General features: G+C 57.8%; 1 protein-coding gene across 1 annotated transcript in view; it reads left to right on the top strand.

Moving 5' to 3' along the window:
• LOC137332557 (NFX1-type zinc finger-containing protein 1-like) overlaps window positions 1-16,670 on the top strand; it is a 102,851-nt gene that overhangs the window by 68,058 nt on the left and 18,123 nt on the right. Inside the window, exons 9-11 of the mRNA XM_067996479.1 lie at window positions 5,617-5,736; window positions 7,762-7,916; window positions 12,353-12,498. Coding sequence (XP_067852580.1) covers window positions 5,617-5,736; window positions 7,762-7,916; window positions 12,353-12,498 — 421 coding nt within the window. The remainder of the gene's footprint in view (window positions 1-5,616; window positions 5,737-7,761; window positions 7,917-12,352; window positions 12,499-16,670) is intronic.

Genomic DNA, 16,670 nt, shown 5'->3' with positions numbered 1-16,670 from the left:
TGCGGGTCGGAGAGGCCGGGGCGAGGGCGGAGAGGCCGGGGCGAGGGTGGGAGAGGCCGGCGCGAGGGCGGAGAGGCCGGCGCGGGGGCGGAGAGGCCTGGGCGAGGGCGGAGAGGCCGGTGCGGGGGCGGAGAGGCCGGGGCGAGGGCGGAGAGGCCGGGGCGAGGGTGGGAGAGGCCAGGGCGAGGGCGGAGAGGCCGGGGCGAGGGCGGAGAGGCCGGGGCGAGGGTGGGAGAGGCCGGGGCGAGGGTGGGAGAGGCCGGGGCGAGGGCGGAGAGGCCGGGGCGAGGGCGGAGAGGCCGGGGCGAGGGCGGAGAGGCCGGGGCGAGGGCGGAGAGGCCGGTGCGGGGGCGGAGAGGCCGGGGCGAGGGCGGAGAGGCCGGGGCGAGGGCGGAGAGGCCGGGGCGAGGGCGGAGAGGCCGGGGCGAGGGTGGGAGAGGCCGGGGCGAGGGTGGGAGAGGCCGGGGCGAGGGTGGGAGAGGCCGGGGCGAGGGTGGGAGAGGCCGGGGCGAGGGTGGGAGAGGCCGGGGCGGGGGCGGAGAGGCCGGGGCGAGGGCGGAGAGGCCGGTGCGAGGGCGGGGCGAGGGCGGAGAGGCCGGGGCGAGGGCGGGAGAGGCCGGGGCGAGGCCGGGGCGAGGGCGGAGAGGCCGGTGCGAGGGCGGGGCAAGTCGGAGAGGCCGGGGCGAGGGCGGGAGAGGGCGGGCGAGGGCAGTGCGAGGGCGGTGCGAGGGCGGGCGAGGGCGGGCGAGGCCGGGCGAGGGCGGGGCGAGGGCGGGGCGAGGGCGGGAGAGGCCGGGGCGAGGTCGGTGCGAGGGCGGGAGAGGCCGGGGCGAGGGCGGGAGAGGCCGGGGCGAGGGCGGAGAGGCCGGGGCGAGGGCGGGAGAGGCCGGGGCGAGGGCGGGAGAGGCCGGGGCGAGGGCGGGAGAGGCCGGCGCGAGGGCGGAGAGGCCGGTGCGGGGGCGGAGAGGCCTGGGCGAGGGCGGAGAGGCCGGTGCGGGGGCGGAGAGGCCGGGGCGAGGGCGGAGAGGCCGGGGCGAGGGCGGAGAGGCCGGGGCGAGGGTGGGAGAGGCCGGGGCGAGGGTGGGAGAGGCCAGGGCGAGGGCGGAGAGGCCGGGGCGAGGGCGGAGAGGCCGGGGCGAGGGCGGAGAGGCCGGGGCGAGGGTGGGAGAGGCCGGGGCGAGGGTGGGAGAGGCCGGGGCGAGGGCGGAGAGGCCGGGGCGAGGGCGGAGAGGCCGGGGCGAGGGCGGAGAGGCCGGGGCGAGGGCGGAGAGGCCGGTGCGGGGGCGGAGAGGCCGGGGCGAGGGCGGAGAGGCCGGGGCGAGGGCGGAGAGGCCGGGGCGAGGGCGGAGAGGCCGGGGCGAGGGCGGAGAGGCCGGGGCGAGGGTGGGAGAGGCCGGGGCGAGGGTGGGAGAGGCCGGGGCGAGGGTGGGAGAGGCCGGGGCGAGGGTGGGAGAGGCCGGGGCGAGGGTGGGAGAGGCCGGGGCGAGGGTGGGAGAGGCCGGGGCGGGGGCGGAGAGGCCGGGGCGAGGGCGGAGAGGCCGGTGCGAGGGCGGGGCGAGGGCGGAGAGGCCGGGGCGAGGCCGGGGCGAGGGCGGAGAGGCCGGTGCGAGGGCGGGGCAAGTCGGAGAGGCCGGGGCGAGGGCGGGAGAGGGCGGGCGAGGGCAGTGCGAGGGCGGTGCGAGGGCGGGCGAGGGCGGGAGAGGCCGGGCGAGGGCGGGGCGAGGGCGGGGCGAGGGCGGGAGAGGCCGGGGCGAGGGCGGGAGAGGCCGGGGCGAGGGCGGGAGAGGCCGGGGCGAGGGCGGGAGAGGCCGGGGCGAGGGCGGGAGAGGCCGGGGCGAGGGCGGGAGAGGCCGGGGCGAGGGCAGGAGAGGGCGGTGCGAGGGCGGGCGAGGGCGGGCGAGGGCGGGAGAGGCCGGGGCGAGGGCAGGAGAGGGCGGTGCGAGGGCGGTGCGAGGGCGGTGCGAGGGTGGGCGAGGGCGGGAGAGGCCGGGGCGAGGGCAGGAGAGGGCGGGGCGAGGGCGGGCGAGGGCGGGCGAGGGCGGGCGAGGCCGGTGCGAGGGCGGGGCGAGGGCGGTGCGAGGGCGGGCGAGGGCGGGGCGAGGGCGGGAGAGGCCGGGGCGAGGGCGGTGCGAGGGCGGGGCGAGGGCGGGGCGAGGGCGGGCGAGGGCGGGGCGAGGGTGGGAGAGGCCGGGGCGAGGGCGGGAGAGGCCGGGAGAGGCCGGCGCGAGGGCAGGGCGAGGGCGGGGCGAGGGCGGGCGAGGGCGGGCGAGGGCGGTGCGAGGGCGGTGCGAGGGCGGGAGAGGCCGGGGCGAGGGCGGAGAGGCCGGGGCGAGGGCGGTGCGAGGGCGGGAGAGGCCGGGGCGAGGGCGGGGCGAGGGCGGGAGAGGCCGGGGCGAGGGCGGGGCGAGGGCGGTGCGAGGGCGGAGAGGCCGGTGCGAGGGCGGGGCGAGGGCGGGGCGAGGGCGGGAGAGGCCGGGGCGAGGGCGGAAGAGGGCGGGGCGAGGGCGGGAGAGGCCGGGGCGAGGGCGGAGAGGCCGGTGCGAGGGCGGAGAGGCCGGGGCGAGGGCGGAGAGGCCGGTGCGAGGGCGGAGAGGCCGGGGCGAGGGCGGAGAGGCCGGGGCGAGGGTGGGAGAGGCCGGGGCGAGGGTGGGAGAGGCCGGTGCGGGGACGGAGAGGCCGGGGCGAGGGCGAAGAGGCCGGGGCGAGGGCGGAGAGGCCGGGGCGAGGGCGGAGAGGCCGGGGCGAGGGTGGGAGAGGCCGGTGCGGGGGCGGAGAGGCCGGGGCGAGGGCGGAGAGGCCGGTGCGAGGGCGGAGAGGCCGGTGCGAGGGCGGTGCGAGGGCGGAGAGGCCGGGGCGAGGGTGGGAGAGACCGGTGCGGGGACGGAGAGGCCGGGGCGAGGGCGGAGAGGCCGGGGCGAGGGCGGAGAGGCCGGGGCGAGGGCGGAGAGGCCGGGGCGAGGGCGGAGAGGCCGGGGCGAGGGTGGGAGAGGCCGGTGCGGGGGCGGAGAGGCCGGGGCGAGGGCGGAGAGGCCGGGGCGAGGGCGGAGAGGCCGGGGCGAGGGTGGGAGAGGCCGGGGCGAGGGTGGGAGAGGCCGGGGCGAGGGTGGGAGAGGCCGGGGCGAGGGTGGGAGAGGCCGGGGCGAGGGTGGGAGAGGCCGGGGCGAGGGTGGGAGAGGCCGGGGCGAGGGCGGAGAGGTCGGCGCGAGGGCGGAGAGGCCGGGGCGAGGGCGGAGAGGCCGGGGCGAGGGCGGAGAGGCCGGGGCGAGGGCGGAGAGGCCGGGGCGAGGGCGGAGAGGCCGGGGCGAGGGCGGAGAGGCCGGGGCGAGGGCGGAGAGGCCGGCGCGAGGGCGGAGAGGCCGGCGCGAGGGCGGAGAGGCCGGAGCGAGGGCGGAGAGGCCGGCGCGAGGGCGGAGAGGCCGGCGCGAGGGCGGAGAGGCCGGCGCGAGGGCGGAGAGGCCGGCGCGAGGGCGGAGAGGCCGGCGTGAGGGCGGAGAGGCCGGGTCGAGGGTGGGAGAGGCCGGGGCGAGGGCGAAGAGGCCGGCGCGAGGGTGGGAGAGGCCGGTGCGAGGGTGGGAGAGGCCGGGGCGAGGGTGGGAAAGGCCGGGGCGGGGGCGGAGAGGCCGGGGCGGGGGCGGAGAGGCCGGGGCGAGGGCGGGGCGAGGGCGGAGAGGCCGGGGCGAGGGCGGAGAGGCCGGGGCGAGGGCGGGGAGGCCGGGGCGAGGGCGGAGAGGCCGGTGCGAGGGCGGAGAGGCCGGTGCGAGGGCGGAGAGGCCGGGGCGAGGGCGGAGAGGCCGGGGCGAGGGCGGAGAGGCCGGGGCGAGGGCGGAGAGGCCGGGGCGAGGGCGGAGAGGCCGGGGCGAGGGCGGAGAGGCCGGGGCGAGGGTGGGAGAGGCCGGGGCGAGGGTGGGAGAGGCCGGGGCGAGGGTGGGAGAGGCCGGGGCGAGGGTGGGAGAGGCCGGGGCGAGGGTGGGAGAGGCCGGGGCGAGGGTGGGAGAGGCCGGGGCGGGGGCGGAGAGGCCGGGGCGAGGGCGGAGAGGCCGGTGCGAGGGCGGGGCGAGGGCGGAGAGGCCGGGGCGAGGCCGGGGCAAGGGCGGAGAGGCCGGGGCGAGGCCGGGGCGAGGGCGGGAGAGGCCGGGGCGAGGGCGGGGCGAGGGCGGGAGAGGCCGGGGCGAGGGCGGGAGAGGCCGGGGCGAGGGCGGAGAGGCCGGGGCGAGGGCGGGAGAGGCCGGCGCGAGGGCGGAGAGGCCGGCGCGAGGGCGGAGAGGCCGGCGCGAGGGCGGAGAGGCCGGCGCGAGGGCGGAGAGGCCGGCGCGAGGGCGGAGAGGCCGGCGCGAGGGCGGAGAGGCCGGCGCGAGGGCGGAGAGGCCGGGGCGAGGGCGGAGAGGCCGGGGCGAGGGCGGAGAGGCCGGGGCGAGGGCGGAGAGGCCGGGGCGAGGGCGGGCGAGGCCGGCGCGAGGGCGGAGAGGCCGGCGCGAGGGCGGAGAGGCCGGCGCGAGGGCGGAGAGGCCGGCGCGAGGGCGGAGAGGCCGGCGCGAGGGCGGAGAGGCCGGCGCGAGGGCGGAGAGGCCGGGGCGAGGGCGGAGAGGCCGGGGCGAGGGCGGGCGAGGCCGGCGCGAGGGCGGAGAGGCCGGTGTATGCTGAGGGCGGGCGAGGCCGGCGCGAGGGTGGGAGAGGCCGGGGCGAGGGCGGGCGAGGCCGGTGTGAGGGCGGAGAGGCCGGTGTGAGGGCGGAGAGGCCGGTGCGAGGGCGGAGAGGCCGGAGTGAGGGCGGAGAGGCCGGAGTGAGGGCGGAGAGGCCGGTGCGAGGGCGGAGAGGCCGGTGCGAGGGCGGAGAGGCCGGTGCGAGGGCGGAGAGGCCGGTGCGAGGGCGGAGAGGCCGGTGCGAGGGCGGAGAGGCCGGTGCGAGGGCGGAGAGGCCGGTGCGAGGGCGGAGAGGCCGGGGCGAGGGCGGAGAGGCCGGTGCGAGGGCGGAGAGGCCGGTGCGAGGGCGGAGAGGCCGGTGCGAGGGCGGAGAGGCCGGTGCGAGGGCGGAGAGGCCGGTGCGAGGGCGGAGAGGCCGGGGCGAGGGCGGAGAGGCCGGGGCGAGGGCGGAGAGGCCGGTGCGAGGGCGGAGAGGCCGGTGCGAGGGCGGAGAGGCCGGTGCGAGGGCGGAGAGGCCGGTGCGAGGGCGGAGAGGCCGGTGCGAGGGCGGAGAGGCCGGTGGGAGGGCGGAGAGGCCGGTGGGAGGGCGGAGAGGCCGGTGGGAGGGCGGAGAGGCCGGTGGGAGGGCGGAGAGGCCGGTGGGAGGGCGGAGAGGCCGGTGGGAGGGCGGAGAGGCCGGTGGGAGGGCGGAGAGGCCGGGGCGAGGGCGGAGAGGCCGGGGCGAGGGCGGAGAGGCCGGGGCGAGGGCGGAGAGGCCGGGGCGAGGGCGGAGAGGCCGGGGCGAGGGCGGAGAGGCCGGGGCGAGGGCGGGCGAGGCCGGTGCGAGGGCGGAGAGGCCGGTGTATGCTGAGGGCGGGCGAGGCCGGTGTGAGGGCGGAGAGGCCGGTGTGAGGGCGGAGAGGCCGGTGTATGCTGTGGGCGGCCTGTGGCCTGGAAATGGTTCACCAGCTCACATTCTTTTTTGTGGTTGTTATAGTGACGAAGAAGCAGAGATTCGGAAATGTTTGGCAGGTCAAAGCATCATGAGGGAGGAGGAGGTCCGGAGGATTCGAAACGTGTGGAAGATAAGTCTGACCGATCGGTGGCGTTTGTACAGGTAACCTGACTGAGAAAACGCTGTATGTGCATGGGAACGGTAGTGGAAGCTGCCCCTTACCACCAGGGAGGTAAACTGATGTTAAGAAGAGAAAGACCTCAGGATGTCCCAAAGTGCTTTACAGCCAATTAAGTACTTTTTATTCAAGTGTAAAAACGTGGCAGCCAATTTGTGCACAGCAAGATCCCAGTAATGTGATTATGATCAGATAATCTGTGATGTTGGTTGAGGGATAAATATTGGCCAAGACATGGAGGAGAAATCCCCAGCTCTTCTTCTAAATAGTGGCCATGGGATTTTTTTACGTCCACCTGAGAGGGCAGACGGGGCCTCGGTTTAATGTCTCACCCGAAAGACGGCACCTCCAACAGTGCAGCACTCTCTCACTACTGCTTTGGAGTGTCAGCCTAGATTATGTGCCCAAGTCTCTGGAGAGGGGCTTTACTCTGTATCTAACCTGTGCTGTACCTGCCCTGGGAGTGTTTGTTGGGACAGTGTAGAGGGAGCTTTACTCTGTATCTAACCCGTGCTGTACCTGCCCTGGGAGTGTTTGATGGGACAGTGTAGAGGGAGCTTTACTCTGTATCTAACCCGTGCTGTACCTGCCCTGGGAGTGTTTGATGGGACAGTGTAGAGGGAGCTTTACTCTGTATCTAACCCGTGCTTTACCTGCCCTGGGAGTGTTTGATGGGACGGTGTAGAGGGAGCTTTACTCTGTATCTAACCCGTGCTTTACCTGCCCTGGGAGTGTTTGATGGGACAGTGTAGAGGGAGCTTTACTCTGTATCTAACCCGTGCCGTACCTGCCCTGGGAGTGTTAGATGGGATAGTGTAGAGGGAGCTTTACTCTGTATCTAACCCTGTACCTGCCCTGGGAGTGTTAAATGGGACAGTGTAGAGGGAGTTTTACTCTGTATCTAACCCTGTACCTGCCCTGGGAGTGTTTGATGGGACAGTGTGGAGGGAGCTTTACTCTGTATCTAACCCGTGCTGTACCTGCCCTGGGAGTGTTTGATGGGACAGTGTAGAGGGAGCTTTACTCTGTATCTAACCCGTGCTGTACCTGCCCTGGGAGTGTTTGATGGGACAGTGTAGAGGGAGCTTTACTCTGTATCTAACCCGTGCTGTACCTGCCCTGGGAGTGTTTGATGGGACAGTGTAGAGGGAGCTTTACTCTGTATCTAACCCGTGCTTTACCTGCCCTGGGAGTGTTTGATGGGACGGTGTAGAGGGAGCTTTACTCTGTATCTAACCCGTGCTTTACCTGCCCTGGGAGTGTTTGATGGGACAGTGTAGAGGGAGCTTTACTCTGTATCTAACCCGTGCCGTACCTGCCCTGGGAGTGTTAGATGGGATAGTGTAGAGGGAGCTTTACTCTGTATCTAACCCTGTACCTGCCCTGGGAGTGTTAAATGGGACAGTGTAGAGGGAGTTTTACTCTGTATCTAACCCTGTACCTGCCCTGGGAGTGTTTGATGGGACAGTGTGGAGGGAGCTTTACTCTGTATCTAACCCGTGCTGTACCTGCCCTGGGAGTGTTTGATGGGACAGTGTAGAGGGAGCTTTACTCTGTATCTAACCCTGTACCTGCCCTGGGAGTGTTTGATGGGACAGTGTAGAGGGAGCTTTACTCTGTATCTAACCCTGTACCTGCCCTGGGAGTGTTTGATGGGACAGTGTAGAGGGAGCTTTACTCTGTATCTAACCCTGTAGCTGCCCTGGGAGTGTTTGATGGGACAGTGTAGAGGGAGCTTTACTCTGTATCTAACCCTGTACCTGCCCTGGGAGTGTTTGATGGGACAGTGTAGAGGGAGCTTTACTCTGTATCTAACCCTGTACCTGCCCTGGGAGTGTTTGATGCTGTAACTGGTACTCCAGCACTATCATCCCTCACCTTGATGAGCACAAACATCACAAGGATAAAAGACAAAAGAATCATACTCTTATCTATCAAAACAGGAGATGGTATCTGAATATTCTCTGAATGCTCAGATTAAATTACATCTGCAACTCTGTTTTATTTAGGAAATGGAAATTGGCCTATGAGGAGAAACTCAAAGCCTCTATAAATGAAAACCTGGACTTGTACGAGAAAATGGCGCAGGATCTGTCCTCATTGATCTTAGAGGAAGACCTGGTGATCCTTAAAAAGGCTGTTGTGATTGGCATGACAACAACAGGTACAAGTATAACGGACTTACAGGCCTCGAGCAATATTGAGGTTAACACCAACAGCAACATCAATGTCATGGTCATAGTAATCTCAAGACCAACACCATTGTCAGTAACAATGAGTGAGGGAGCTTGCATTTATATAGCAACTTCCACACCCATGGACATTCCAAAGCATCTTACAGCCAATGAAGTACTTTTGAAGTGGAGTCACTGTTGTTGGGCGGCAGCCAAGCTGTGCACAGCAAGATCCCACAATCAGCAATGAGATGAGCGACCATGAAATCTGTTTTTGGTGGGGTTGTTTTGAGGATAAATATTGTCCAGGACACCGGGGAGAACTCCCCTGCAATTCTTCGAAATAGTGCCGCCCGGTCTTTTACATCCACCTGAGGGCAGACAGGGCCTAGGTTTAATGTCTCATCCGAAAGACAGCACCTCCGACAATGCAGCACTCCCTCAGTACTGCACTGGATTATAGGAATATACAAAAATGTCAGGCAGGAAATTTCCAGCTGGTCTATCTAGCCTGTCTCATGCAATCGAGACGACTTATTTCTTTTTAATTAATTCTGGGGATGTGGGCGTCACTGGCAAGGCCGGCATTTATTGCCCATTCCTAGTAGCCCCCTCAAGAAGGTGGTGGTGAGCCTCCTTCTTCTTGAACTGCTGCAGTCCGTGTGGTGTAGGTTCTCCCACAGTGCTGTAGGTGGGGAGTTCCAGGATTTTGACCCAGCGACGATGAAGGAACGGCGATATATGTCCTCGTCAGGATGGTGTGTGACTCGGAGGGGAACGTGCAGGTGGTGTTGTTCCCATGTACCTGCTGCCCTTGTTCTTCTAGGTGGTAGAGGTCACGGGTTTGGGAGGTGCTGTCGAAGAAGCCTTGGCGAGTTGCTGTAGTGCATCTTGTAGATGGTACACACTGCAGCCACAGTGCGCCGGTGATGAAATATATGTTAACATAAAAACATAAGAAATAGGAGCAGGAGTAGGCCATACGGCCCCTCGAGCCTGCTCCACCATTAAATAAGATCATGGCTGATCTTCAACCTCAACTTCACTTTCCTGCCCGATCCCCATATCCCTTGATTTCCCTAGAATCCAAAAATCTTTCTATCTCAGCCTTGAATATATTCACTGACTCAGCAACCATAGCCCTCTGGGGTAGAGAATTCCAAAGATTCACAACCCTCTGAGTGAAGAAATTCCTCCTCATCTCAGTCTTAAATGGCCGACACCTTATCCTACAACTGTGTTCTAGACTCTCCAGCCAGGGGAAACAACTTCTCAGCACCTACCCTGTCAAGCCCCCTCATAATCTTATCTGTTTCAACGAGATCAACTCTCATTCTTCTAAACTCCAGAGAGTATAGGCCCATTCTACTCAATCTCTCCTCATAGGACAACCCTCTCATCCCAGGAATTAATCTAGTGAACCTTCGTTGCACCGTCTCTAAGGCAAGTATATCCTTCCTTAGATAAGGAGACAAAAACTGTACACAGTACTCCAGTTGAGGTCTCACTAAAGCCCTGTACAATTGTAGTAAGACTTCCTTACTCTTGTACTCCAACCCCCTTGCAATAAAGGCCAACATGCCATTTGCTTTCCTAATTGCCTGCTGTACCTGCATGCTAACATTTTGTGTTTCTTGTGCAAGGACACCCGAATCCCTCACCATTTAAAAAATATTCTGTTTTTCTATTCTTCCTACCAAAGTGAATAACCTCACATTTCCCCACATTATACTCCATCTGCCACCTTCTTGCCCACTCACTTAATCTGTGTCTATATCCCTTCGCAGACTCTTTGTGTCCTCACAGCTTACTTTCCCACCTAGCTTTGTATCATCAGCAAACTTGGATACATTACACTCGGTCCCTTCATCTAAGTCATTAATATAGATTGTAAATATCTGAGGCCCAAGCACTGATCCTTGCGGCACCCCACTAGTTACAGCCTGCCAACCTGAGAATGACCCGTTTATTCCTACTCTCTGTTTTCTGTCCGTTAACCAATCCTCTATTCATGCCAGTGTATTACCCCCAACCCCATGAGCCCTTATCTTGCGTCACAACCTTTTATGTGGCACCTTATCGAATGCCTTTTGAAAATCCAAATATACGACATCCACTGGTTCCCCTTTATCTACCCTGCTAGTTACATCCTCAAAAAACTCTAATACATTTGTCAAACATGATTTCCCTTTCATAAAACCATGTTGACTCTGCCTAATCATATTATGATTTTCTAAGTGCCGTTACCACTTCCTTAATAATGGATTCCAGCATTTTCCTGACAACCGATGTCAGGCTAACTGGCCTGTAGTTCCCTGTTTTCTCTCTCCCTCCTTTCTTGAATAGCGGGGTTACATTTGCTACCTTCCAGTCAAATGGGACTGTCTTAGAATCTAGGGAATTTTGGAAGATCAAAACCAATGCATCCACTATCTCTGCAGCCACCTCTTTTAGAACCCTAAGACGTAGGCCATCAGGTCCAGGGGATTTGTCGGCTTTTAGTCCCATTAGTTAGTCCAGTACTTTTTCTCTGGTGATATAAATTGTTTTAAGTTCCTCACTCTCATTTACCCCTTGGTTCCCCACTATTTTTGATATGCTTTTTGTGTCTTCTTCTGTGAAGACAGATACAAAATATTTATTTAACGTCTCTGTCATTTCCTGATTCCCCATTATAATTTCTCCTGTCTCAGCCTCTAAGGGACCCAAGTTTACTTTTGCTACTCTCTTCCTTTTTACATACTTGTAGAAGCTCTTACAATCTGATTTTATATTTCTTGCTAGTTTACTTTCATATTCTATTTTCTCCCGTTTTATCAATTTTTTGGTCATCCTTTGATGGTTTCTGAAACTCTCCCAATCCTCAGGCTTACTACTCTTCTTGGCAACATTATCGGCTTCTTTTAATCTCATACTCTCCCTATCTTCTTTAGTTAGCCATGTGTGGATCACTTTTCCCGTGGCGTTTTTATTTCTCAATGGGATGTATATTTGTTGAGAATATTGAAATATTTCTTTAAATGTTTGCCATTGCTTATCAACCGTCATACCCTTTAATTTAATTTCCCAATCTACCTTAGCCAACTCGCCCCTCATACTTATGTAATTGGCTTTATTTAAGTTTAAGACTCTAGTTTCTGACTTAAGTATGTCACTCTCAAACTCAATGTGAAATTCTATCATATTATGATCACTCTTCCCCAGAGTATCCTTTACTGAGCGATTACTAATTAACCCTGTCTCATTACACAATACAAGATCTAAAATAGCCTGTTCCCTGGTTGGTTCCATGACGTATTACTGTCGGATACCGTCGTGAATGCATTCCATGAACTCGTCCTCCAATCTACCGTTGCCAATTTGATTTCATAGAATCATAGTAAAGTTGCAGCATGGAAGGAGGCCATTCGGCCCATCGAGTCCCATCGGTTTGCCCAGTCTATATGAAGATTAAAGTCCTCTACGATTACCGCATTACCTTTGTTACAAGCTCCTATTATTTCATGATTAATGCTCTGTCCAACAGTATTGCAACTATTAGGGGGCCTACAAACTACTCCCACCAGTGTTTTCTGCCACTTGTTATTTCTTATTTCCACCCATACTGATTCTACTTCCTGATCTTCTCAGCCAAGATCCTTTCTCACCACTGTCTTTATATCATGCTTTATTATTAGGGCTACACCCCCTCCCTTTCCATTCTGCCTGTCTTTTCTAAATGTCAGGTATCCTGGAATATTTAGTTCCCAACCTTGGTCACTTTGCAACCATGTCTCTGTAATGGCTATTAGATCAAACCCATTTATCTCTACTTGTGCAACTAATTTGTCTATCTTGTTACGCATGCTCCGTACATTCAGATAAAGAGCCTTTAATTTTGACCTTTTACCATTTTTTCCTGCTTTGACATTATTTGCTGATGCACTATTATTGGTAAACACTCTGTCCCTTCCTACTGCACTCTGCTTATCTTTACCCAAATCACTGCACTGCTCTGTTGCCTTGACTTATCTCATCAGATTAATAAATTTCCCCTCACCTGATACCTCCCCCTTAGTTTAAAGCCCTATCTACAGGGTTATAGACTGGTACTCTGTTGATATAATGCTGGACTACCATTCAGGAGGGCCTGTATCATGATTGACTGGACATTGGATTGTCGTTCAGGGCCAGAGCTTTGCGCTGGAGTGTCCCATTAGCACAGCCTCGTGGATCCGTGCTTGTTACACTACCCTGATAGTGTCCTGTACAAGAACACGTTCAACAGGCACCTCACAGGATCAGACCTGACCTCATGCAGCACAGATTCACCAGAATGGTACTGGGGCTAAAAGGGTTAAATTACGCTGACGGGTTGCATAGACTAGGCTTGTATTTTCTCTCTGCGTCTGGTGTTTTCACTCCTCTTTTTTGTCCCTTCTTGCAGGAGCTGCCAAGTACAGGGCATTGCTACAAAACATTAAGCCACGCATTGTGATAATCGAGGAGGCGGCCGAGGTTCTGGAGGCCCACGTGTTGACCACACTGACGCCCTCCTGCGAACACCTGATCATGATCGGTGACCACAAGCAGGTAAAGGTGGCCCTCGCTGGGAAGGAGTGGGAAACAATGGGGCTTCTCCCTCTTAGGCAACCAAGAGCCGGTCCCATTTTTACACTAAAGTCTCCATCGGAGCTAACACTATTACCATGAAGAAAAAATACCAAACAAACTTTTAGGGACAGGGAAGAGCCACAAGGCTGTGGGAGCTGGGGGTCAATTGAAATTTTCAAGGCTACGATCGATAGATTTTTGTTGGGTAAGGGTATCGAGGGATATGGAGCAAAGGCGGATAAATGGACTTGAGGTCCATATCAGCCATGACCTGATATAATGGCAGAGCAGGCCTTGAGGGGCTGAATGGCCTCCTCCTATCTTCCTAGGTTCAACAAGTTTGACTGATCTCAATCCCACCTACTGTCTTCTCATCAGGCCTTCCTCCTTCAGAAACATGTCTATTTGAAGAGATAATTTTTGAGGACCAAGATGTATTTATATAGCACTTTCCAACAGAAGATTACAGCACGATAGACTCCATGCTAGTGTAGACCGTACATGACCTGTGGAAGGAGCAGCCTTGAAGGGCTAAGTGACCTTTCCTGGATCCATGCACAACCCTGATAATGTCCTGTACAAGGTCATGTGCAACGGGCACCTCACGGAATCTGACCTGACCCTGGGCACGTGGCTCTGGAAACCCCTGGCGGGGATCCAAGGGAACCCCTTGTGGTCAAACGTCCAGTTTTAGTTATGGTGTTGGAAGTGGGCGGTGGGGGGGGGGGCACGGGGACACAGAGCAGAAGACAGGCCCTTTTTCCAGACAGAAATGGAGATTGATTTCAAAAACACCCTGGTAGTTGGTTACATGGCAGAGGCCTGGAGGGCAGGTTACCTGTTCAGCCAGCCTTGGGCAAACCTACTTAACCTGGTAGAGGTCCCATTTTCCCCATCAGTTTGTCCTCCCTTTTCTCCCCCTCCTTCCCTGGAGGCACTAACCTCAGGGTTCCACAGGTGCCAGCAACCCTCCACAGAGTTACCTCCCCCAAGTGGCCGGTCCTGACATGCGAAGCGGACTACTTGACCGCAAGGTCTCAAAGCTGAGTTCGGTTCTGTCCTCGACTAACAGATACTTCCCATCAGGAGCCACTGGATCGGGATCAGGAGCAGGAAATCCGGTCTCTTTTTTTTTTATTAATTGATTCTCGGGATGTGGGCGTCGCTGGCATTTGTTGCCCATCCCTAGTTGCCCTTGAGAAGGTGAAGATGGACCTTCTTGTTGAAGTGTTTCAGTTCTCTGTCGCAATTTTGATACAAATGAGCGTCTTGCTAGGCCGCTTCAGAAAACACGTTGGTGCAGGACAGGAGTCACGTGTAGGCCCAGGCCGGGTGAGGACGGCAGGTTCCTTCCCTAAAGGACGTTCGTGAACCAGTTGGGGTTTTTACGCCAATCTAACAGCTTCATGGTGCCATTTCCTGACAGCAGGAATACTGGGATGTAATACAGCTAATGTGATTCCTATATTTAAAAAGGCAGATAGAACCAGTCCAGGGAACTATAGACCTGTTAGCTTATCGTCGGTGGTGGGAAAGACAATGGAACCTTTACTGAAAAATGTAATGGAAAAACATCTAAAAACTGAAAATATAGTAAAGAACAGTCAGCACGGATTTCAAAAGGGAAGCTCATACTTGACCAACCTTATTGAATTCTTTGAAGTAACAGAAAGGGTAGACAAGGGCAATGCAGTAGATGTAATATATTTGGATTTTCAAAAGGCCTTCGATGAGGTACCCCATAGTAGATTCATGACTAAGGTCAGAGCATGTGGAGTCAGGGGACGGGTAGCAGAATGGATAGCAAACTGTCTACAAAACAGAAAGTAGGGGTTAAAGGTAGTTACTCAGACTGGCAGAAGGTGGGAAGTGGTGTTCCACAGGGATCAGTGCTGGGACCACTGTTGTTCACCATTTACATAAATGATTGGACTCGGGAATCAGAAGTACAATTTCAAAATTTGCCGACGGCACCAAATTGGGGATATAGTTAATACTGAGGAGGAATGTGACAAAATACAGGAAGACATTAATGAACTTCAGAAAAGGCGTGTAATTGGCAAATGAATTTCAATATAGATAAGTGTGAGGTATTACATTTTGATAGGAATAATAAGGGGGCCACATACTGCTTGGATAATAAGAGTCTAAATGGGGTAGAGAAGCAGAGGGATCATGGGGTACAGATACACAAATCACTAAAAGTAGTGACACAGGTTAATAAGGTCATAAAAAAAGCAAACCAAGCACTGGGGTTCATTACTAGAGGGATAGAATTGAAAAGCAGAGAAGTTATGTTAAACTTGTATAGAACCTTGGTTAGACCACACTTGGAGTACTGTGAACAGTTCTGGTCTCCATATTATAAAAAGGATGTAGAGGCACTGGAGAAGGTGCAAAAAAGATTTACTAGGATGATACCAGAACTGAGAGGTTATACCTGTCAGGAAAGATTGAGCAGGCTGGGCCTCTTTTCTCCAGAAGAGAGAAGACCGAAGGGTGACCTGATAGAGGTTCTTAAGATTATAGAGTCATAGAGTCATAGAGTCATACAGCACGGATAGAGGCCCTTCGGCCCATCGTGTCCGCGCCGGCCATCAGCCCTGTCGACTCTAATCCCATATTCCAGCATTTGGTCCGTAGCCTTGTATGCTATGGCATTTCAAGTGCTCATCCAAATGCTTCTTGAATGTTGTGAGGGTTCCTGCCTCCACAACCCTTTCAGGCAGTGAGTTCCAGACTCCAACCACCCTCTGGGTGAAAAAGTTCTTTCTCAAATCCCCTCTAAACCTCCCGCCTTTTACCTTGAATCTGTGTCCCCTTGTTATAGAGCCCTCAACGAAGGGAAAATGCTCCTTAGTATCCATCCTATCTATGCCCCTCAATTTTGTACACCTCAATCATGAAAGGGTTTGATAGAGTAGACGCAGAGAAGATGTTTCCACTTGCGGGAGAGACCAGAACTAGAGGTCATAAATATAAAATAGTCACTAATAAATCCAATAGAGAATTCAGGAGAAACTTCTTTACCCAGAGAGTGGTGAGAATGTGGAACTCGCTCCCACAAGGAGTAGTTGAGGCGAATAGTATAGATGCATTTAAGGGGAAGCTGGATAAACACATGAGGGAGAAAGGAATAGAAGGATATGCTGGGAGGGTTAGATGAAGAGGGGAGGGAGGAGGCTCGTGTGGAGCATAATCACTGGCACAGACCAGTTGGGCCGAGTGGCCTGTTTCTGTGCTATACATTCTATGTAATTCTATGAATTCAGGGGGAGATTCTGGGATGGAATACAGGGAGAGTTACTGGGATATAATACAGGGAGAGATACTGGAATGGAATACAGGGAGAGATAATGAGATACAATACAGGGAGAGATACTGGGATACAATACAGGGAGAGATACCACGATATAATACAGGGAGAGTTAACAGGATATAATACAGGGAGATATACTGGGATATAATACAGGGAGAGATACCACGATATAATACAGGGAGAGTTAACAGGATATAATACAGGGAGATATACTGGGATATAATACAGGGAGAGATATCGGGATATAATACAGGGAGAGATACTGGGATATAATACAGGGAGATATACTGGGATATAATACAGGGAGATACACTGGGATATAATACAGGGAGATATATTGGGATATAATACAGGGAGAGATACTGGGATATAATACAGGGAGATATACTGGGATATAATACAGGGAGAGATATCGGGATATAATACAGGGAGAGATACTGGGATATAATACAGGGAGAGATACTGGGATATAATACAGGGAGATACACTGGGATATAATACAGGGAGATACACTGGGATATAATACAGGGAGATACACTGGGATATAATACAGGGAGATACACTGGGATATAATACAGGGAGATATATTGGGATATAATACAGGGTGAGATACTGGGATATAATACAGGGAGAGATATCAGGATATAATACAGGGAGAGATACTGTGATATAATACAGGGAGATATACTGGGATATAGTACAGGGAGAGATACTGGGATATAATACAGGGACATACACTGGGATATAATACAGGGAGATACACTGGGATATAATACAGGGAGATACACTGGGATATAATATAGGGAGATACACTGGGATATAATACAGGGAG

The sequence above is a fragment of the Heptranchias perlo genome, chromosome 2, assembly GCF_035084215.1.
Source record: "Heptranchias perlo isolate sHepPer1 chromosome 2, sHepPer1.hap1, whole genome shotgun sequence".
NCBI lineage: Eukaryota > Metazoa > Chordata > Chondrichthyes > Hexanchiformes > Hexanchidae > Heptranchias > Heptranchias perlo.
Note: the sequence above shows the minus strand (reverse complement) of the source record. Positions and strands in the feature narration are given on the sequence as shown.